This window comes from Euprymna scolopes, chromosome 40 (assembly GCF_053919585.1).
Source record: "Euprymna scolopes isolate OS-2025 chromosome 40, ASM5391958v1, whole genome shotgun sequence".
NCBI lineage: Eukaryota > Metazoa > Mollusca > Cephalopoda > Sepiida > Sepiolidae > Euprymna > Euprymna scolopes.
This window is the reverse complement of record NC_136521.1, coordinates 19,192,004-19,217,003: the sequence shown is the minus strand read 5'-3', so window position 1 is coordinate 19,217,003 and position 25,000 is coordinate 19,192,004. Positions and strand designations below refer to the sequence as shown.

Here is a 25,000-nt window from a genome sequence, read left to right as displayed (position 1 = left end):
GATACTAAGAACAAAATTACGAATTACTTGATTTCTACGCGGTCATGGTTGACGGAATGAAAATAAGTTATCCTTGTGGATTAAATAACAGGTCCGTCTTAAATTCCGTACAGATTTCCGAGTTCGACATAAAAATTCCCGATTTCGATAAGATACACCCGAGAAGGTCGGAAGTTACATCGGCCGAAAGTTTGTGAGAATAACACTCCAGATACAGTAGTCTAAGTAATATAAATTATTAATCCTCCTCCAAAACACTCCGAAACATATCGTGCAAAGGTTTACTTACCTTGAGGACTTGTAAGGGGAAGTTTCCACCCCCTTGTAGCCTGAAACCCCAGGGCGAACCCCCGTCAATACTGACGTTCATATTTCCAGTAACAGTCATAGTAGTACTGTTTATCTCCAAAAAGATCAATTAAATATTAATTTTGGTAAATCAAAGGGTCTTTTTCTTCTTGTTGGTGAAAAACACCCGAAATGGCTGGCTCAGAGCTTGTGTTGCAACAGAAGGTCCACGATTATTATTACCTGCGTCCTCGGTTTTCGTTGACTGGAACTTCGGATTTCGGTTGAGGCCCTTTAGGACTTTTGAGTTCTTTCGTGGACCTTTTGGTTTGGTTGCAGACACAAGCTTTGTTCTTGCTCTTTGATGTGCCGTAAAAGCTAGCAAGTTTTTGTTGTGTTTTGTTTGAGTGTTCACTGAGACCAGCCTGCTAGCTTCGGCTTATGGTGGTATGAAGAAGCCTGTAAGTATTGGGGTAATGGACGAGAGGTAACGAAGACGAAGAAGAAGTCGGTGGCACGGAGGCGGTAGCGTTAACTACCTTCCTCACAGAGCACACCATTCCATGTTGGCAGCTATGAGGAGCAATGAGCCACCACTGTCTTCGAGTAGTCCTTTCACAATCGCAAAACTTCTATAAAAGCACCTTGTAGCTATCTCCCTCTGCCTTCGTTTTCTACCGAGAGCTGTAACTGATTCCACTCTCTTTCTCTCTCTTGTTCTACTTCTCTTCTTTTTTTTCTCAGCCAAGGTAAGCAACCTCTTTGCAGATGGTGGATGAAGAAGCAAGCAGAGAAAGGGGGTGCGATTGTAAGTTTTTTTTCCTGCGCGTGTGGGTGAACAACGAACGAGGGTAGCAGTTTAAGATATCTGCCGAATTAGAGGCGAAGGCTATAACACCAACAGGCTCTGAAAATAAAAAAAAAGTAAAAGTTAATATTCAAAATTAAATAAATGTGGATATATATATAAACAATCCAGAAAATAGTTAACATCAACATTTTCTCAATATTATTATAGATTAACACCTCCGCTAATTCATTCAAAAATAATCAGATTGGTGGGTGGGGGCGATTAATAAACAGACTGAAATACTTTATTATTATTATTATTATTATTATTATTATTATTATTATTATTATTATAGGAGCATATAAATTTAATTCGCCTCATTTCCGAGCAATTTTAGCATTTTAGGGCAGTTAATCTTTCTTACTGTGTGAAATATACTCGGTACGTTTTTAGGGGAGAGTCTACTTTAATTGCGATTTTATGACATTGCCATTCGAATTTAAGATTTATGGAAAAATAATTAGTTAACTGCCCTAAAAAAGTGTCCCTGGAATATGGGGTCGTTTTACGTTAAATTTATACGTTAAACTAATCCCTCACTCTAAGTATTAAAATAACTATGCTTTTTTATTGTTTTTCTTTTTTCCAGCGTGTTTACATGTAATCGCCTAAAACAGTAAAGTTTAATTTTAAGTCGGTTGGCTGAAAATGTCAATCTAGAAATTTTCCCATTTCTTATCGATCAATAAACACAATATCTCAAAACTTCCAAGCATAAAAAATAAACGGGAAGAATACAAATAATAAAGTTGTTTTAAGTAGCAAAATACAAAGTTTCTATTTAATAGAACCAACAAATCTGTGAAACAGATACATTAATTAGCATTAGTAGAAAATACTGGATATATTTGAAACTTTTCATATGTGAAAATAAAGATGAACGTTACCCCTTTTGATGCAAGACTTGAAAGCCAGCTCTGTGTTTGCCTCTTGCCAACGTTGGTTCTGCCGGTGATGGGCTGCGTTTAGGTCGTTGCAAGGACCTTAGCAATAGCTGCAGTTTATTTATAGATTCTGTAATACAATACAACACCTGAGACGTATATATATATATATATATATATATATATATATATATATATATATATATATATATATATATATATATATATATATATATTCTAGGAGGGAGACTCGGCGTTGCCCGAGATTGAATGATGATCAACGAATGTTTCACCCTTTCATATTTTGATTTTCATCAAAACGGTGAAATCTGGTTTTTAAATCAAATCGATTGATTGCCTGCTCTAGTTGGACACCTATCGCGGTGCACTTGGAAGAAGCTTCACATGCCACCCTGCAGTGGCTTAGTCCACAATATATTGTAGCCTACATTGCACTGTAGAGAACCTACTGTTGATTTTATAAAAGAAAATTATATATAACGGATTGAATTAAATTTTACAATAAGTCAAGCATTATGGTTTAATTGGGCTCTAAACAGAAACATTTATTTCGAACGTGTTTCTGTCATATCAAAGAGCCTACTGTTGATTTTATATGATTGGCCTTATTTCTTGTGCGGTGATAATGGCTTGAATTTAAGTTTATAAGGGAAAAGTCAAGTATCATTGTGAAATTGTGCTTTAAATAAATTGCCTGCCCCTTCTTTCATCGGATTTTTTCGATTATCAATACTTATCGAAGACATTCCGGTACAAACCTAAGATCACTGCCAGATACATAAAGTACATGCCGTTGTGATGTCTTCAGAAACAAACTCTCTCGCACAAACATACACATACACACACACACACACACACAAAGTTCCTTTCATATATATATATATATATATATATATATATATATATATAATGCTAGGTTTGTTTATATATTTGTACTAAAAGATTCTCCCCTAACTAATAAATCGATAATAATAAATTTTCGAACCTAGCTATCAGGCGTAAAAAGTCCAAATGTGTGCAATATTTAGTTTAATTTAATTTAATGCCATGTGTCAGTACAATGGTGAAAGTGCTTTGTGAGAATTCAAATACTATGATAGTTGTCAAATGTCAATCATAGCTATTCGACACCAATGTTAAAAAGGTTTCATTTGTGATGGTATCGACACAAGTTCATATTTTAGAATAAAATTACACAAGATTTCTATTAAATTTGATCCATAGTCATTACACGCCAATTAAACAAGATTATCTGTATTTTATTTTTTTTTTCTTGTGCCTCTAAGCGTAAGCTTCAATCTTAAGACAGGTTCTTGAATAAAAATCATGTAATCGATTTTCATCAAATTTGAATATTAGATTCTACGCATAGGGTTTCATATCATATCTCGATTTTTAATTTTCGTAAAAGTTGTTTAAGACTGTTCTGTTTACCCATCATAAAACATGTATACTTTTATATATATATATATATATATATATATATATATATACATATATATATATGTGTGTGTGTGTTTGTGTGTGTGCGCGCGTGTGTGTGTGTAATCAAAACATATATATATATATATATATATATATATATATATATATGTGTGTATATATATATTTATATATATATATATATATATATACATATTAGTGTTGGGACGATTAATCAGACTCGGAATCGGAAAAATCGGAACTTTTTACGGTATCAGAATCGGTATCGAAATCGGAAAAATTGGTATTTATTTCCGATGCCAAAACGATTCCTTTAATCATATATTTTTTATTTGATTTTATTTGAAACAAAATATTCTGCAGCTGGTAATTATTATATAATACTAAATATTTATATATTTTAAACTACCAGTCAAACTCAAATCTGCAGATTATCCCCGCAAGTGTATTTTCACGTTTGAGAAAATATATGCACATCTAACACGTGTTTTTACGGTAATCAGAAAAATATAACAACTTTATAATAAATATTTAGAGATTTATAAAGAATCGGAATTGGTAATTGTATCTGAATCGGGAAAAATATTGAATCGTCCCATCACTTATATATATATATATATATATATATATATATATATATATATATATATGGAACAAACTAAGTTATGTGTTCATCAACGTTTCGTCTTTATTGCGAGATTAATGAGATTAAGATTGTTTTCTGTTTCATAGGTAAACTTTATGGGGGCTTCGACTGAGTCTAATTTGTCTTTAATATTATTATCTATGTGCGTTTTATCGGGAAGAAAAATTAAAATTTAGGCAATGCATCTAAAATATTCGTTGTTAGATAATCTAGATTTGAAAGGACCAAATTCTAGGAATTCTAAGAAAAGGCAAGCTAATATATTCCACGAATGGGTTACCCATAGGAAGACCGAAATTTTGCTTGTAGACATTGTTATTGAATTGAAAATAAGTTATGTCAGTTATAAGTCTAATAATTTTTATAAAGGTGTCGTTTTAAAGTGTTTATGGGGTAAATTTAAACATTTTTAATGGTGACATCAGTGTATAATGGTGTTATATCTAATCTATGTATAGTTTTGTTATGTATATTAATGTTTTTATCTTGTTGAGTAAATCTCCGAAGTTCTTTATGTGGGAAGTGCTGATAGTGCCCATTAGTTAGGATGTAGGATATGGCACGTGCAATTTTGTGCGTTGCACTACCGATGCCAGATATTATGGTGCGCGTAGGAATATCCGGTCTGTGAGTTTTAGGGATGCTATATAATGACGGAATATTGGTGTGGCATTCAATGTATGATATCTAAATTTTGTTGCTTTTTATATGTTGTTTTAAAAGATTTAATGAAAGTCTCAATACTTTTATTTACTGTTTTTAAATCAGTGTTAATATATGTGGCTTTGTCTGCCAACAGTATAGAATAATACAATATTTTGCAACACACTAAAGAAACTAGAAATTCCAATCATACAAACCACATCATAAAATATAAAACAAACATTAAAAACAACAAAACAAACCAATTTCCAATGCAGGCATATATACTGTTCCTTGACAAAATTACCATCATATATATGTTGGTGAAACCCAACGTAGATTAGAGAAAAGTTTTAATGAACATAAAAGGATATAAGAAATAGCAATTCTTTGAATGCATTATTCTCTCATTCATTGCGGCATAATCATACTTTTGACTTCAAACAAGCAAAAATAGTTAAAATTATTTCAAATAAATGACATCGAAGACTTTTTGAATCAGCACTTATAGCAAAATCAAGCGCAATTAAACAATATGGAGGTTTCTATAATGTATCGTCATTAATAAGTAAACTCGTATTAAAAAATTAAAAACACAATTTAATTTAGACATAGGTTAACTCTTTCGAATCATAGAAAACACCTCCTATAATAATTGATACATATAATCAGTCAATAGATTACATAACAAAAATACAATTATTTCATTTCAGATTGTACATCCAATTTTGAATTATAACGGACATATTTGTTCAAAAAAAGAGTATGAATAAAATCATATCTTTTTAAATATACTAACGGCTATATGATGTCCTAAAAATAATCTCACAATGCTTTGCCTTATTTTTGATTTTCCAACGACTTTTCGTTTCTGAGATCATACATTTCATTTCATCAAAAATATATTTTCAAATATTTGTACTGGTGTTTTGTTTTCTTAATTTCATTCATCCAGAAGAAGTCTCGCAATAAAGACGACACATAAATGAACACATTATTTGGTTTGTTCCTTTTTTATCTCTCTATTTTGTCGGAATACTATTTCCATTATTCTCGTCATATATACTAGCGGAGACGCTTTGATATTATTGTAGCTCTTTTGGTAAAACTGCGAAAGTATTTATCTAAGCTAGCAGGGACGCCCAGCATAGCCCGGTCGTAAAGAACGCTTAAATATGATATTTTAATTCTTGCAGATTTCATATATATTATTAACGAGTTAATGTTCTATCGATTTTTCATAAAGTTTCGATTTCAAAAATAAAAATATATCCATATGACTTGTGTGCATCAGCTTGAATCGAAACCGAAACTTATGAATATATATATATGTGTGTGTGTGTGTGTGTGTGTGTGTGTGTGTGTGTGTGTGTGTGTGTGTGTGTGTGTGTGTGTGTGTATTGTTTTAACAAACACCAAGACTTCCTAGAATGGGTTAATAGCAACAAATAGTGTATTTCATCGTTAGTTACAATTGTTTCAAGACTATTCAGACAAATCCAAACATTATGTCGTTTGAACATTTTCACAAGAACAGCCTTTCTTCAGACTTATTGAATAAAAAACACTTTAACAATAAAACATTATGGAAACCATTTCCATATAAGGAAAAGAAAGCAAGCGAAAATATTTTACCTATATCGCATCCCATAGTATTTTATTGTTAAAGTGTTTTTTATTCAATAAGTTTGAAGAAATGCTATTTTTGTGAAATTTTTCAAACGCCATAATGTTTGAATTTGTCCGAACAGTCTTGAAACAATTGTAAATACACCATATATATATATATATATAAATATATATATAATATACATAATATATATATATATATATATATATATATATAGAGAGAGAGAGAGAGAGAGAGAGAGATTGTTTTTTATTTTAATTATAAACGAGATTCGCTAGATTCAGCCACTCTGATGAATCGTAGACGAGGAAACATGTGTCAGTGGATAATTATATTTTGAAAAAATAGACAATACATACTCCGCTGCCCATTTGGGGGTACCAAATTGGTCAAAGGGAAAATTATTCCCAACTCGCATTTAGGTAAAAATGTAGTTTCGTATAAATAATTGAATTCATAAAAAAATGTCTCGCTAACAAAAACAAATATATATATATATATATATATTATTTTTTAAATACATATATATATATATATATATATATATATATGTGTGTGTGTGTGTGTGTGTGTGTGTGTGTGTGTGTGTGTGTGTGTGTGTGTGTGTGTGTGTGTGTGTGTTTGGTGCCATGTCATATGCTTACTGGTACCATGTATATTTGTATTTGGTGTCATGTCATATGCTACTGGTACCATATATATTTGTGTCAGGTCATGTCATGTGCTACTGGTACCATGTAACCCAGTACTACCTGCCTCATGGTCGGGTCACCGGCGACTAAACAGGTTCCCTCACCAGACTTGTTTGGTGAGGAGGGTGGCTAGTCTCCCTGAAGGATTAAAAACAAGACCTTCCAAAGGGCGAATGAGCCCTTTTTCGTGGTCAACAGCCAACTAGCACCGTGTGTGGTTGTGAGTATATATATGTGTGTGTTGGGGTGGAGGGGCCTCCCGTAAGCCGTGGTGAAGGCAACCTTTCTAGGAGAAGCTAATCTCTGATTTAAAAAAGCATAAAGCGGGAGACCAGTACCCGCATTAAGGTGGTCTGCAGTTTAACTTGTTGTTGACTGCTCTGGCTTGTTGCTGGATCTCATCATTTTGAACTGAGAGAGAGACTTAGCTGTCGTACAAAGCTAAGACTCTGTAACATCATCTGTGTATAGATACTCCCTCAGGCATTTGTCTATAAAAATGGTCCTGTAGCGATGGAAAAGTTGTGACGTGTGGAGGCTTGAAATGCTAGAAGCATGTAATAATTGATCTCAATGGCCGTCTTCAGTGTCATGCCTGCTAGAGCTCATGTCTTTGTCTGAGGGAGTGGCACTCGTCTAATAAGACGTTGCAATCATCATATATATATATATATATATATATATATATATATATATATATAGTTTAGAGATTAACAAGTTTGTAACATAATGATTTTTATCCGTTCCAAGAATTCAACATCAACAGATGTTTAGTTTACGATCATTTCAGAGACGAAAATGATCTTTAATGATGCCAAGCTGTTCATTAGCACGAGGTATATTATTATCAACAAAGCAGCAAAAATTACGGTATAGGGCACCCACCATTACACAGCAATTCAAGATAATGGAGGGAAGAAATATGACAATTTCAAGCTTTTCCCGAAAGTAGACATAATAATAAATCAGATAAAAAACACAAAACAGGGAAAATATTAATACAAAAGTAGAAAATGTGGAAACCAATAACAAAAATTTACAATTAACACAAATTTATAAAAATACACAAATTTCATCTGAATTGCTTCTGAGGACTTAAAGAACCAAATTTCTCCTGAATCAAAGTCCTGTCCGCTATCTGACTCCGTGGCTCTCTGACTTCTTTCTCTGACTGACTACGCATATATCTCAAAACTGTTTCTTTGTTTTGATAAAAAATATAATTGCATTCCGTTAATTATTTTGTTAACATTCCAAAATCTATTTTCTTACATTAATATCTAACTGAAATATTTTATTGTTTTAAATATTAGTCTGGCTTATACATTAAACCCGTAAATATTCTATTGCGACTTTTAAAATCTGCTAATAAACACTACATTCAATAACAATTGCCAATCACTGTTTTTTTCCGCTTCACTTTTTGGCAACCTACCGTTACCTGGGAGTCCCATATACACACACACACACACACACACACATACATATATATATATATATATATATATATATATATATATATATATATATATATACTGGCAGGAATATCGGACGTTGCACGGAATTGAATCACTAGGATGTACTTTTTCATGGTACACATAACATCATATTACGTTTTGTTTCCTTCCTCCTGTTTCGTTCTCTAATATAGTAAGTATGAGCTTTGATGTTGAAGAACACATTGGATTAGTGTATTATGCATATGTTTTAAATTTCATTAAAATCGGATATACAGGATTAATTAACTATTTTGATGAAACCATTTTTCTTTAACTTTGTCTTTCAATTTGTTCACTTTGTTAACAATATGTATAAGACGTCATTGCTTTATGTGCAATATTTGTTTGTTTGTTTTTTGTTTGTTTTTTGTTTTGTTTTTTTTTGTTGTTGTTTTTTGTTTGTTTGGTTTTTTTGTGTGTTTGTTTTTTCAGCACAAGTTTGATCGCAGGGAAATAACTAAACAACTGAGAACATACGTCTGTGTCTCTACAAGTTTCAAACCTATCCGTAATTGCTCTAAAACATTAAAAACTATTTCCGATGTTTTCCGCTAAACGTGATATATTACGCGAAACCCTTTGAATGTACGATGAGACTCTATTCTTCGAATGTACACCGAACACAAAACAAAACAAAATGGACTCACCAGACCATAAGATTGAATAACATCATCACAGTTATCTCCCTTGGTCGATAAGTGGTCTTAATTGGCGTATATTATAATTTTAATGGCTATGTTATAATTTTTTCTGGTACGCTATGATTTATGATGAAACTCCATGCAAAGTACCCGAGAGACTACGTCTAAAGAACGTGGATGCCATGATCTGGATCTTCTCCAACCAATTTATCTATTTGAAAAGTGTTCGTTCAAGTACTCTCGCACGATTATAATGTACTGACATGGTGCATCATCTTCTTGGTATACAACAATATCAACAATGCGATCATTCACAAGCTAAGACTTTATAAAATGTTGGAACATGTATAGATACATGATGGCTGTGGCAGAAGATTCTGAAGAAAACAAAACAAATAGATCACTTCGTAATTCCGGGTCACACGTTTAATTTTTGGGAATCCATTTTCCATTCCATGAATTCAGTTTTTTTCATTCGTGCAAATACAACTGATTAACTTTATCACAAATGTAAAAAGTTGTTTCGTCACTGAATAAAATGATTTTACATAATTGCTTGTTCAATTTAATCAACAAACTCAGATCACCTTAACGCTAGATTAGAATATAATCTCTTCCTTAAAAAGAATTAGACATTTGTATGTGATAAATCCTTTTTTTTTTTTTTCAAAAAACGTTACGTAAAATCCCATGTATTAATTTCTTATTGAAAACCTGGCTGTTATTAGTTTATTTATAAACAATTGTTGGATTCAGTTCTACTGGAAACTTTTTTTGCCTTCTACCTTTTTTTATTCTCATGTACGGGTTCTATTTTTTTTAAATTGGTTCACATTGGTTTGACCTCCAGGGTCGGCGTTACCAAATTTATCTTGAAACTTGTTCCATATTTCGCTATTTGCTGCTACTCAAATACATACAATTAAAAAAAAAAAACTCTTTCTTCTGTATTTACAATTTAATGATTTTGAAAAGAATGCAATAAAGCATAAAGCGATAAAATATTATGCATAGTATATTTCTAACAAGCTGAACATGTTTTTCGAATTTTTTTTTGTTTTTTGTTTTTTAGAAAAATTACAGATTAGAAAAAATTAAATTATTAATTTTGAGACAACTTGTACATATTTGAAGTTTTAAGGGAGTATAGTCTCCATGGGTCACTTGGTGTGACGTCATGAGCTTATGATTTACACCATGTTTCAAAACATGAATTCAAACAATAATTGATAATACAAACAAGTAAATGAATGAGCAAGTATTAGCAATACGTTGGAAATTATTTTAATAGTCTAAAACAATTTAAATTGCTTTCAATGAGTACTGGCGTTAAAAACAGTTTAATATTTTATACATACTTGAATTTGAACCTATAATTCTAATGTCTTAAAAAATAAATAATTTCAATAAAAAAATATCTTTATTATTCCCCTATTTTGTAGATTTATGACACATTTATTGAAATTTAAATATAAACGGTTTAGAAACACTGCAACAAGTTAATCGTTTGTTTTGTTTTTTGTTTATTAGTTTGTTTGTTTGTTTTTTGTTTTTGTTTTTTGTTTTTTGTTTGTTTTTTTGTTTTTGTTTTTGTTTTTTGTTTGTTTTTTGTTTTTTTGTTTTTTTTTGTTTTTTGTTTCTAGTTTGTTTGCTTGTTTTTTTTTGTTTTTGTTTTTTGTTTGTTTGTTTGTTTTTTTGTTTGTTTGTTTGTTTTTCTTTTGTTTTTAGTTGACGACAAATCGAACAAACTTGAATAATGCCATTTTCATTTTGATTACAGGTTTTTTTCTGCTTCCATTTATTCATGATGCAAATTCATGATTTGTATATGAGTCGTCTGTAGACGTACATTTTCTAAATAGACATTCTACATGCAGCGTTCTGTTCTGTTCTTTTATTGATCCAAATATAGGAAAGTTTTTTAAGGGCTCCTTCACAAATGAAGAGTCGAAATAAGAAAGGTTTCTCATAGCCAAGAGTTTATTGTGGTGAAATACGAACATACTCTGTACATATGCACAACTTCCCAACCCTGCTGGAGGGAGCAAAAGGCGGAACTTCCACTCTTAAGACTAGTTATTTTTCCATCGATTCTCTCTCAACAGAAATTCTGAAAATCGTTTTTCTTCACATATTCGTTTATAATAAACTAGTGAGGGGTACCCGGCGTTGCCCGGATGTTTGTAGGTGTGTGTGAAAAAAACAGGTGCCCGTGAAGCTTTTACGACGCGCAGTTGGAAAATAGTAAAGTGTGAAAAAAAAACAGGTGCGCGTTTTTGATTGACGTGACGGCAATAGGTATTCAGCAGTTAGAATTTTGTGCGGGACAGTTTTTAATGAGGTCAATAAATCGGTTTGTTTGTTTTTAAAAACCCGCTCCCCCGTCTGATATGACGAAGTCGACATTGACCAAACGTTCACTGGCTCTAGAGTCGAGTTTCGCTTTTTTTTTATACCGAAAACCGAATGTAACGCGTGCCGATGCGGGAAATGTGGATTAATTAACGTTTGAAAGTCAATAAAATTAAATAGACAGGCGAGCTCCGTGGTTAAGTGTGAGATATTACAATTTATGGATGATATAAAAAGTTTTAAGAAGTTGTGAAGCGAGCGAGCGCTTCTCTGAAAGAAGTCTTTTGTGGACATCGAGGAAAAGCGTACATACATACATACATACATACATACATTTTCGCTTTTATATATATAGATAATATTTTTTTATCATTCCTTTTTCCTCTACACACTGAAATTACCAAAATGTATTTAAGAATTCAGGTGATCGCTCATCTCCCTCTCAGTACAGGCCAATAAGTCTCCTGTGCGTCACAAGTAAGTTACTTGAATCTGTGTTAAATAGAGAAGTAGTCAACCACCTCAGCAAAAATAACCTTCTTAATGACAATGAACTATGGTTTCCGTTTTGCTAGATCTACAGCGGATGTGCTTACGGTTATTTCTTATAGGATTAGAGAAACTATCGACAAATGTTTCCTTTCTAGGGCAATTGCTCTTGACATATCAAAGGCCTTTGATAGGGTATAGCATAAAAGTCTACTCCAGTAGATATCTACCTGCTGATGCAATTCTCTACCTATATAAGAGCCAGGTACGTCCAAGAATGGAGTATTGGTGTCACATCTGGGCAGAAGCTGCTAGAAAGATCTTATCCTGCTTTGACAGAGTTCAGAATAGACTTTGTAGCCTAGTGGAAGATGCCCTTTTCTCTCCTCTGCAACCTCTTTCTCACAGAAGAGACGTTGCGATCTATCCTTATTTACATGCAAGTGCTCGTCTGAGCTTAAATCTATGGCCCCCCCCCTCGCCAACCATTCACAAGAAACACGTCTGGCTGAAAACACTATCAATAATTTCCCTCACTCTTTATTTGTGCCTAAACGTAAACGTAGATTCCATGATCAAAGCTTCTTTCTTAGAACTGTACACCTGTGGAACTCTCTTCCATTTACCTGATTTCCAGTTGACTACAATATGGCTATCTTCAAGTCCAATGTAAACAAGTTCTTGATGAGCCGTTCCCCTTTAGTAATACAATTTATCAAATTTACACTTCTAACGATTATTATATTGTCTTTTTGACCACTGTACACTTTTTAACCTTTATCCCGAGTGGCCTCTGAGCCTCGGTAAGTGGTGATTCCCTTGTAAAAAAAACAATCACAATCACATTCCAAACGTGATACATATCCACACACCCTTCTTGACCTACATCTTATTACTATCTGGATTATAATTCCTATGCATTATCTCCATCATTTACATTTAACGATATCACTCGGGGTCTGATGATTCCGAGTGATTTTGTAAAATGTAAATGATGGATTCTATTTTTATTATAGATGAGATCTCAACAATAAAGAAATCATCGCATGGGTTAAAAACCTGCTTGATAGATTTTGATGAAATTTTGAACAATAGTAATAAATATGATAAGGACTTGTATACATTGTGTTCCATTCTTTTACTGATGCCATAGATTGCGTGTTATTGTGCCTATTTACAATGCCACCCCACGGGACATAGTTAGACACCAGGGTCGTTTTTAACGTGGAGAAAAGGTACAAAAATTAAAAAACTGTTTCAGTCGTGAAGAGTTGTTCGTCCACTGACAAAGAACAATAAATGGAAGTGCGGCATCTGAAGAACAGATGGTATTTATTTGCTCCCCCACTGAGCAAATTAGGCACAAGGCCGTTTTTAATGTGAGGTAAAAACCAGCTCCCCTAAAAGTAGGCAAAAAGGGGGCACTCTGGTTACCAAAAATAATAATTGTCCCAGTATAGAGGGCTTCCCCTCCATTGACTGGTACAAATCATCTTAAGTGCAGCATCTGAAGAACAGATACTACACTTTGATCTTGGCCAAAAGACATGATGCCGTATTATTTCGACACACAACTTAACGCATTCAATCAGCTCTCCAGTTTAAGCTGAAGGGAACAAAAGGTAAAAGGCCCACTCACCTCAAAGCTATTCTATTTTATTTTTCTCTTGATATTCTCTCCATTCTGAAAACCTTTTCTTCGCACATTCGTTATTCTAAAATGATTTTAATAACAAAATATAAATTTGTATATTTCAAAATTTCTCCCAATCTTGAAACTATCAAAACAACCATAATCACATTCCAAACGTAATATCTACCCAAACACTCTTCCTGGCCTACATCATATTGCTATTTAGATTATAATTTCTATTAATTTTCCGCATCTTCGATGACTCCAGATGACTTCGTTAAATGTAAAAAAAAAAATTTTTACAAGGTGGTCACCACTTATCAAGGCCCGGAAACCACTCAGGGATAAGGGTTATTGTAAGTACAGTACGTTAGTGTGGATATTCAATAAAGTGTCTACTTAAGGGGGCGGTTCATCAGGAATTTGTTTACGTTGGACTTGAAGACATCCAAATTGTAGTCAGGAGGGAAGCAGTCAGACGGAACAAAGTTCCACAGACGTGCAGTTCTAAGAAAGAAGCTTTGTTCATGGAATCTACGTTTTGATTTAGGCATAGATAAAGAGTGGGGAAAGTTTTTGACAGTGGATTCAGCTAGACGGGTGTTTTTTGTAAAAGATTAGCGAGGGGGAACCAGAGATTGGAGTTCAGACGAGCACCAAAATAGATTCTATTTAAGGAATCGATAAAAATTTGACAGGTACTACCACTACTTGGATCAGACTGGACTTATAATAAAGGAGACAAAGGAGTAACTCCACACTCCTAAAAAATTGCGCCTCAACACAGGATGCAGTTTGTATTGGAAGATTTATAATTGGTAGGGTTGGGATATCGGCAGATGGATAAAAAGGTAGGAAGGATTCAAAAGATGCGTTTGCTGGTGGAATGGGGGCTAATACTTAACCGAAACATATCCGAAAATAGTTTGCTTTTTATCCAGCCGAAATTCTACTTGATCGAAAGAAGAGACGTTGGCAGGTACTTCCACTTCATTCAAAGTTGATCTGGAAGTAATGGTACTTAGGAGTAACTCAATACTTCTAAAAACTCCGAAATTAGGATCTCAACACAAGATGCCGTTTAATATTGGGTTTGGGGCCGATTCTATTAAACTCAATGATGGAGCACTCAGCGTTACTATAAACTTGGAGTAACGATAACTAGATGGTGACTGTATACTACCAGAACTCCCAAATTGGCACCTCACGATCGGATATCATTCATGCCCAGGATATAGATAGGTAGTCGCACTTCGGATCCAGAATGGATCGTGAAGCAATACGAACTAAATAGTGAATCCATACTCTCCAAAGCTTCCAATTTGGGACCTCACCGCCGAATGTCATTTAGTGCCCGGCCAGGTTCTATTTTTTCATGGAGATCATTCCAGACGTGAAATCACTTGATGTAAGTTAACAAGAACGAAATATGATTATCGTAAAGATAGGAGATGCTTATTGGCCATGATCTTGAAAAGATCAAGAATATAGATGGAAGGAAAACAATCAGCAGGAAAAGAGTTCCACAAACCTACAGTTATTTGAAAGAAGCTACTGCAATAGGAAGTTGTACTACAATGAAATAGCAAAACAGCGAATTGATGAACACCACTAGTCAAACGAGCTGGAACAAAAAAGCAGATCAGAAAATTGTGAAAGAACACATAGCATAAAAGACTGAGGTTAGCAACATCGCGTCTGAAAGAGACATAGTGCAAAAAATAAGAAAGAAGCAAATCAAATTACAGATACGTTTTGCACCTTATCATGGACCATCAAATGTGGCAGAGATTCATGTGACAACAGTACTCCAATTGATAGTAGGTTTGTAAAGTGTGAGAAAGTGTTTAGAGAAGCAGAAACAGTAATGGATCTAATACATGAATTCAAGAAAGATTTAATGGGAAAGAAAAATCAGTTTCAGAATCGATTTCCCTACAAGACCAGAACCATCAATGAAAATATCAAGAAAAAAAGGGATACGCATACGATTGAAAGACACGAGCTCAGTCTTAACAGTATTAAAGTAAAAAAGTCATTTCGTCCCTCGATTTGACTCATAGAGATTAAATCTTTAGCAATACTGGCACGAGTAGGTTATGTTCACACCAGTTGAGGATACGTCCTCGACACAACCTGAGTTTGGGCCATTAGTAGGGAATAACCAGCATCTGTTAGGTTTACGTATGGTTCTGGGTAGATCTACCCTTCCATGCCCTTGCCTTCCCTCTTTGAGGTGGAGTAAGTTTATTGCTTACTGCCTGAGGCGCTTCTACTGAGAAATACCGACGGGGCTACCCAGGCAATTTTTTAATGTCAAAGGGTTTCTCCTTTAAGGGCACTGGCTTGACATGTCCCACCTTCCGACATTGTGCCCCATCTTCCTGCAGTGAAAAGGAAGAAAATACCTACCCTGAGTCAAAGTGGAACTGAACGTGATGACAACTGAATAGTGACTTCATACTCCCTCGAAGCACACTGATTGGGGCCTTGCTGCTGGATCCGGTTCAGTGTTGTGTATCGGATATATTCTATTAAACCATATTAAAACGTGAATACACACTACCCAAAGCACCAAACGTAATTTAAGGTCATGCTCATGACCAAATATTTTCGCTCTCTGTCAAAAGTACTTTGTTTCTTAATTAGGAGGACTACATGCATGTGTTATATATTAGGAACTCTTTGTTAATAGCGATTGTTTTAGCTAACATTAAGCTTCACATATGCACACTGGGAGCATGTCATAATGACACTAAACTCGCAAAATAAAATCCGTTCTTAGAGATGAAATTCGAGATCGGTGACACAAAAGACAGCAAGTCAGACAATCTAGACACAACAGTAAAGAAATGTAATGACGTCATGTTTTGTCGAGCTGAGTTTTCCAGTCAGTCTGCTGAGAAGAGCCGAACTGGAGACCTCGAATAATGTGATTCTGCCATGTGACGTGTAGGAAGCCAATAGTAAAAAGAAAACTTTGAGAATCGCCAAGAGCGAAATGTTACACCGAAGATCTTTGTTTGTGTGTCATCCATTTGATTTAAGTAAGAAAATGAGTTAAGCAATTAATTAACTAAAAGAACTTTAGCGTCTCTCTCTCTTCTCTCTCTTTCTCTCTTCTCTCTCTCTCTCTCTCTCTCTCTCTCTCTCTGCTGTGAGTCGATTCTCTTCAGAAATAAAACCATAAAAAACTCTCAGTAAACGTATCTATTTCTTTTTGTATGATAAGAAGTTTTAGTTGTCTAGCACCACTGATTACGAATGTGTAAAAGAGAAGAACTATAAAGACATTTATTCGGTATTGAAAACGTTACAAAAGTTACTATACACAGTAACTGATAAGAAACATGTATATAACTTGACGTCTGCTATATTCATATTTTAATATCAAGAGGGAGGAGTATTTATAGAATAGCTTTGATATTGCAGTCTTGTAATAATGTTCGTTTGTTTCGGAATGCTGTAAGTACTCTTATTAAAAGAAGATACTGATACCTTATACGCGTGCATAAGTACAGCGAGAAGCCGGGGACGCCTGTTCCATCTTCTCTATCTCCTCCTCCTCCTCCTCCTCTTCGCCCCCCCCTACCCCCGGCACACTTCAAACCCCACAGCCAATAGATTCTCACGAGGCCAGCCCTCAGCTTCCAACTCGTTCCATAAACAAGGATTTCCAACATTTTAGATATCAAATTACATGTTCATGATTCCGTTAAAGCAGCAAAAAAATGGTCTCTCCAAAATCTTCTGGGAATAATTCATTTTTATTTTTTATCTCAACAACCAATTCCATCCGATCTCAATAACTTTAAATAACCGTTTTTTTTTTTTTACTCTATGACTAATCGCGACTAGAAGATACTAGTAGGTCTTATTGAATGAGCAAGGTAATTTGGTATTGCCTAGAACAAAATTATCCAATTTTTAAAGTTGCATTTCGAAATTTGTTGAAAAAACTTTTTTTGGTAATTTTTGGATATTTGCACACGAAGAGCGAACGGTATTTTTCTAAACAGTCACAAGAGTATGATCTCTCTAATCGTTTATTTTCGCTTGATTTGGAGAATGGTGCCATTATAGATCACTCTCAAAATAAGGAAGTGTGCCTGTTCAGGCGAGTTTCATAATAACATAACATATATTATTCTATAATGCACTACGGGCTGCTTCTCGGCTGACTGCAACATAATCGTTTTCAAGTTCAATGTAAACAAATTCTTGTCAAGCCTTTCTGTTAAAAAAAAGTTTTGCTCACTTTCAACTGACAAATTCATTAACACTTCATCCAAGTGGCTTTTGGAGTGACTGACTCATTAGTAGAAAAAGGACGACCGAAGTAATGCATGTGACCACAGAGCGAATACTATCAAGGAGTCTTATGAAAAATACTTCTCTGAATTGAGAAGTGAAACTGTCTGTATGTGTATGTGTTTGTCTGTGTGTGTACATTTCCCTACTAAACTACTCTGTCAATTTTTAGTCTACAGACTCGAGATTTGGCATAAGAGGTATTGAGATTTGGAAAAAAATCGGTTTGGGGCCAGAAATTTGGCTGTCAAGCGGTCAAAGTTCATCGATTTGACATGTGAAAACTCTACCAAACTCCTCCGCTAATTTTGGGTCTAAACACTTGAAATTTTAGATGTAGGTTACCTTGACATGAGTTAAACTTTTAAATATATATATATATATATATATATATATATATATATATATATATATATATATATATATATGCATATGCACATAAAGTTATGAACAGTACATAGGCCCCGAGCAAAACCGGGCTGAATTGCTAATATATAAATATTAAACACACCACTTTACAAGGAAAGACACTCATAGTGTTGCTCATTTTAAAAAATGTTACGCTTTTATTGGTAACAACATGTGTACAGCTGTTTCGGCTCAATGTTGGTATATAAATATATAATAGTTAATTCATTATAATATTGCACAACTTAGCAAGCTCATCAGCGCGTAAATAAACATTTGTCCTTATATTGTAACAGTCAACAGCATATATAGGTTCTATAGAATGACGTTTAGATGCAGATATAACAACCATATGGCAGCAATAAAAAAAAGCATTAGTAGGTTAGGTACAAACAAAATTGTTATATCACTAGCATACTATACTAAAGAGCTAAAAGAAAAATAATTATCCATGCAATGGACCATTTTAGTTAAGCCCAATAAATCCACACATAATAAAAGGAAAATGTAACCTATGAATCATAAAGATAGTATTATAAATAAGCGTAATGAGATAATAGGGGTTGCTTGCACAAGACTAAATATAAGCACAATAAGTATAATAATGAACAAATGAATAAATTAAACGTATATTAGCGTAATCAAAGTAAACGCGCTACAATATACGCTCCAAGTAATTACTAATACTCTCTATTATATAAAAGTAATTTTGTGTGTATGTGCGTGTGAGAGATCACGTTAAATATTCGAGTAGTATGACTTACATATGAAAAATAGTGTGCTTTTTCACTATAGCACTCAGATGAAAAAACAAATTCTTATCCCTGACGTACAGAAAATTTGTCACAACAGAAAATTTCAGAAAAGTATCGAGTTCTTTCATTTTGAAATTAGAAAAAAGGTACTTGTACAGTATTCTACACAAGAAAAAAGGTACTTGTGCAGTATAGCACCCATATGAAAAACAAAGGAAATCTTACTTGCGACATGCATAAAAGTAATCAAAACTGAAAATCATGTAATATATTCGAGTAGTATGACATTTATATATGAAATAAGGTGCTTCTTTACTATAGCACTCTGATGTAAAAACAACCTCTGACTTGTGACATACGAAAAAGTTAGCATAACAGAAAATTATGTAAAATTATCGAGTAGTTTCATCTATATTGAAATTTCCGATTCAGATTCGATTCCCGATTCCGATTTTTTAAATATTTATAAATATGTAACTAGAGATTTTTTTGTTGTTTTGTTTTGTTTTGTTTTTTTTGGGGGGGGGGTCGTAAATTTTCAAATTATTACATAAATCCCTGGGTAATTTCCGGGTATATTTTTTCTCAAATATTTTCCTTGTAATGCATTGCAAATTGAAAGACAACAAAAGGTTTATTTTGATTTTAAACAAAGCTAAATTGTATCAGTTCGTCGTTAGTGTACAACATACTACTTGAAAGTTTTCATAAACAGTTGAAAATAGTCGACGATTGGTAGTTAAAATGAGAAAACGATGTAAGAACAAAATATTAACAACGCCGCCCCCCCCCCATTGTTACGGACGAATTTCTAAATAATACTGTTACTATTTAGAAAACAATTTTTAACATGGAGAGGGCGTTGGTCTTCGTTAACTATTATGTACCTTCCTTCTATGAATTTTTAAATTTTATTTTAATCATATAAATTTGGTGGGTTATTAAATTGATTTGCTTTGCTATAAAAAAGAACGAGATGCAAATAATAACTAGCGGGACTTGTGGAAATTCCAGAGTGGACTTATTCATATGTAATATATTGATACTGGTGCTCATGTCGTAAATAGAAATGCTCTGATGATTTTAATTCTTGCAAATTTCGTATGTATTATCATAGAGATAATATTCTATCGATTTTTATATATTATAAAGTTGCGATTTCAAAAATAAAAAAAAATATATTCATATGACTTTGCTGCATCAGCTGAGTTCCTTCAGCTATAATCGAAACCGAAACCAAAATTTATAAAGAATTCTTGATAAAATTATTTATTTAAAAAGAAATGGACGACTAGAGTTCCATCAGCTATAATTTAAATCGAACCGAAACTTATGAAAAATAGTTGAGTGCTATCAGCTATAATCGAAACCAAAACCAAAACTTATGAAGAATTCTTGGTAAAATTATTTATTATAAGAAATGTGAATCCATAATTTAACAATAGTCACTCGGAGGTAATCGTGACATACAAAATAAACAACACACACGCTATCGTATTATTATATAATATTGTTAAAACTCATAAAAACCACACTTCTTTCCTACTACTAACCCTAAGTCCGGATGGCAATACGAAAAATATAGCAATTACATGTGATTTTATGATTTTGCTGATCGGTCTTAGAATTAGTGGTAAAAATTACTTAACTGCTTAAAAAGTTATAATGTACCGAAATGGGATCAGTTTCCATTATATTTAACCCCCATTCTAAATTCTAAAATAAAATTTCATTGTGCTCACACATAATCTCCTAAAAAGTAGAATCTCATGTGTTTTGGGTATTTTAAATGTAAATGAAAGTTGTTGTTTTTTTAAGTTAACAAACTTCTCAATGTTTGCTATTCCAAAGTTTTGATAAACTTGTGAGATTTTCATCTATATTTTCACTTTTGCCAAAACCAAACAAAATATAAGGAAGCATGAAATATTTTTAAGGAACGGTGATCAGACAAAACCAGCGCCATAAAAAAATTCCAAGCATGTTAAATATTTTATATTAAAGTACGAAGTCTCTAATATACGCCATAGGGCCATTTATCAAATAAGTGCGAAAAGCTTTTAAAATCTGTGATATTGTATAGGCAAGTGAACTCTAGGATATATTTACTTTACTTACAATAAAAACTAATAAAAACAAATTAAATTAGGTTTGGAGAGTCTGAGGATTTTCTTGTGTCTAAAAAGGTACCATAAAACTTTAATTATTTCAGAAGAAACCAAGACAAACACCCCAATTTACAGCTGGCACAAACGAAATATATATATATTTTACATAGGGTCACCACTTATCAAGGCCGACAGGCTACTCAAGGATAAGGGTTAAAGAGTGTAGAGTAGTCAAAAGGACAATATAGTAATCGATAGTAATGGAAGTTCGGTAAATTTGTTCACTTAAGTGGAACGACTCATCAGAAACTTGTTCACGTTGAACTTGAAGACAACCATATTATAGACATCTTAGGGCATATCTGATTTGTATGGGTAGAGGAGGATTGCATCAGAAGTCAAGTACTTTCTGAAATGGAGTAGAAAGAGACAATCAATGTCTCTTTTCTGAGAAAGGGGCTGTACAGAACAGAATTGCAAAGTCGAGTTTGTACTCAGTTTTGGAATAAAAATCATCCAACAATGGTTGACATGCTGTAAAACCTAAGAATCAACTAAACTTACATATGTATTTGATATATTTTTTTTATCATGAGTTACTTCTTTACATTTTGACAGTCAATGAAAAAAATTGAAAGAACAATGAAATCTTTCAGAATTTCTTTGTTCACAAGAGTTTAAAAATTAGTTTTCACTGAAATTTAAGTTTTAGGTGACAGGCTTTCATTACTTTGACTGAGGTAAGGGGTAATTCAACCTAATTCGGAAGATTTCAAACTATGTAAAAGCATTCTTGTTAGTTTGTTTTTTTTTTCAATACGAATCTTTGCTATCTACTGTTAATAATCTTTAATTGTTTTTTTATTTATTTTTTCTGAAAGGCAGTTAATTAACAGATAATATTTTTAACAATAAAATAACAGATCTAAAAAGAATAATCCCAACAATAAAAAAATCTAAAAATGAACAAGCAATTCAAGAAATACAGGTCAAATATGGAGAAAAGTTTGGCTCAAATTGAGAAGCAATTCCTCAAAACTTCAGTTCTGCTTCCTCTCAAAAATCAAATGTTATATATAAGGGTTTATCACTAAATAAGGAACGCCTCCCTGGACTTTAGCCACCTATCTCTGTCCCGAGCTATCCGCTGCCATGTGGGACCCACCTTGTTCTTGATATTCCCTTTTGACCTCTTATGTTCACGAGATGTCCATTCCGTTGTCCTAATGGACCATCTGTTGTCATGTTGGTTGGCTACGTGCTTTGCTCATCTGTGTTTGGATATTTTTATGGCAGTATTGATGTCAATAAGTCTTGTTTGTTGGCGGATCCAGATGTTTGTTCTTTATTCTTGTTTTGTCCCACTGTTTCACTGCTGTAGATCATTACAGGTAGTGTATAATCATTGAAAATTTTCCCTTTGATTGACATATTTGCTTTTCGACTTCTCGTGATATTATCCACTTTTCCAAAAGTTGTTCATCCCAATTATATTCTTCTCTATATTTCAGGGAGGAGATCTTCACCTTTCATAATTTTCTTTTCCAAGCACATGTAGCTTTCAACTTCCTCGAGAGGTTTTCTATGAACAATTATTGGAGACTTAGCAGCTGGTCTTTCCAAGATTATTGGAGACTTAGCAGCTTGGTCTTTCCAAGATGCATACTGAATCTAACCGATTTGCTTGAGTTGATGTTTATAAGGTCATTTAATTCCTTAGGAGAGTGTGCCATCAGTACTATATCATCAGTACAGATGAGATGTGACAGGTGTTCGCCATCGATGTTGACTTCTATACCCTCCCACTTAATCCGACTGATTATCGCATCCTGAAGACAGGCTGTGAATAGTTTGGGCGAGATGTTGTCACCTTGTCTTGCTCCCCTCTCCAGCTTCATCTTGTTGCTGTCAAAATGGAGCTTTTGAGTAGAGGTAGCCCCATTGTGCAAGTCTTTCAGCAAGGTGATGTATGTAGAGTTAACTTCTTGGTTCTCAAGGGCAGTGAACAGTGGATCAAACTTTATAAGCCAAAAGCCTTTCTGTAATCCACAAAAGCAAAGCACAGTGGAATCTTGTATTCATTGGTTTTTCTCTTGCAGTTGACTGACAATCTGGATATAGTCGATAGTGGAGTAACCTGCTCTGAAATCTGCTTGTTCCCGTGGTTGATGACTGTCTAATAACCCTAGCATACGTCTTAGAGAACGCCTTGTATGTCACTGACAGAAGACCGATTGGTCGATAATTTTTAATATTTGCAGTATCTACTTTCTTATGAATGGTGACCACTGATGCATTCCATCTATCTGGAACTTTTCTACTGGAGAGGCTCTTATTAAACAGTCTTGTAAACATCTCAACAATGAGTTCATCACCGCTTTGTAATACTTCTACAGTACCACCATCCTCCCCTGCAGCTTTGCCTGACTTCAGCCGATGGGAGGATGGGTGGAGGATGTTCCTTAGATGTATTCTAAACATGAAGAGTTGGAGTCTGTCCTGGTTTTCTGATGCTGTAAATGTTAGCATATAATTCCTCACACCTTGAAACAATTTTGTCAATCTCATGGATTAAAGTGCCTCTTCTTTGAGATAAGTGATGTTGTTTCTGCCAAGACGCTGCCTTCTTTTGATGGCCTTAATGTTTTTGTTTATTTCAAGAGCTTGTAGTATTTGTTATTTATTGAAGTTTGAAATTTCTTGTGCCATTCTGTGTCTTAAGGTCTTGCATATCTCAATGTACACGATGTGCTGAACATTTATACCTTTTTTCATCTGTTGTCGTTTCTTTCTTTGCTGCTTTGTAACTGTGGACAGTTTGTCTGGTTTCAATGGCTTGTATTGACCAGTTGGTCTGGCTGATCTCTGGTATCACTCTGTTGTGGTCAGTGTTTGGATCTTCTCATCTAGCGCCTCAAATCTGCTGGACAGTAGTAGCTGGAACTGTAATGACTTGTCCGCTAGACTCTGGCTGTTTAATTTCTTGTGTCGCTTGATACGCTTTCTCCTCTCTAGCTTGGTATCTTTTGTAAGAGAAATTCTGATCATTTGGTGGTCACTCCCTGTGTTTAATTTGTTGATGTCTGAAACATCAGTCGCAGTGCGTGGCCTGTTGGTAAGGAAAAGGTCAATTTCATTCTTTGTGATGCCATTAGTCAGGCGTCTGTTTGGTTTCTTCTTGAAGAACATGTTCATGATCTTTAACTGGTGGTGTTCTACAAATATAGCAAGGGTGCCACCTCTACTCTTCCTGGCTCCATAACCGCATAGACCAGTACTTGACTCAATTGTATTTCCTATTCTAACCTTGGCATTGAAATCTCCCATTAGGATGGTAAAAAGTAGTTTATCGACATCTTTGTAGACCATCTCCACTTCTTCATCATTATGGCCTGTTGTTGGAAGGTAAACCTGGATAATGTTAAGGAATCCCTTGTTGATCCTGATGGCGAGCTGGGCCGCACTATCTAAAACACCATTGAAGTTTGCAGTGTTTCCTGTCGACCAAAAGCCGACCCCATTTTAGGAGGTGTTCCCACCCTTATAGCATAAGTGGTGTCCGTTGCTGTTGAGGACGAGACATCCTTGCGTCTGGCTTCACACACTCCTATAACATCAAATTTGATCTTCTGTAATTCATTCTCTAATTCCGTGACAACACAAACAGTGATCTTATGTTGTACGTTCCAATGTTCAATTTCCAATGGC

At 34.0% G+C, this 25,000-nt stretch overlaps 2 protein-coding genes across 7 annotated transcripts in view; both read right to left on the bottom strand.

Annotated features, from left to right (window-relative positions):
• The window catches only part of LOC145265412 (uncharacterized), a 305,510-nt gene that overhangs the window by 243,684 nt on the left and 36,826 nt on the right, over positions 1 to 25,000 (bottom strand). For 4 of the 6 annotated variants that reach the window (XM_080121240.1, XM_080121243.1, XM_080121242.1 and 1 more), the window contains exons 1-2: positions 2,026 to 2,145; positions 290 to 1,195 (exon numbers count right to left, since the gene is read on the bottom strand). In XM_080121240.1, coding sequence (XP_079977366.1) covers positions 290 to 388 — 99 coding nt within the window. In that variant the 5' untranslated portion in view covers positions 389 to 1,195; positions 2,026 to 2,145. Of the gene's footprint in view, positions 1 to 289; positions 1,196 to 2,025; positions 2,146 to 25,000 lie in introns of those variants that run through there. The other 2 variants (XM_080121241.1, XM_080121244.1) reach the window with 1 other exon arrangement.
• LOC145265338 (uncharacterized) lies at positions 24,164 to 24,661 on the bottom strand. The gene has a single exon (XM_080121106.1). It carries the CDS (start codon positions 24,659 to 24,661, stop codon positions 24,164 to 24,166), a length of 498 nt encoding a protein of 165 aa, XP_079977232.1.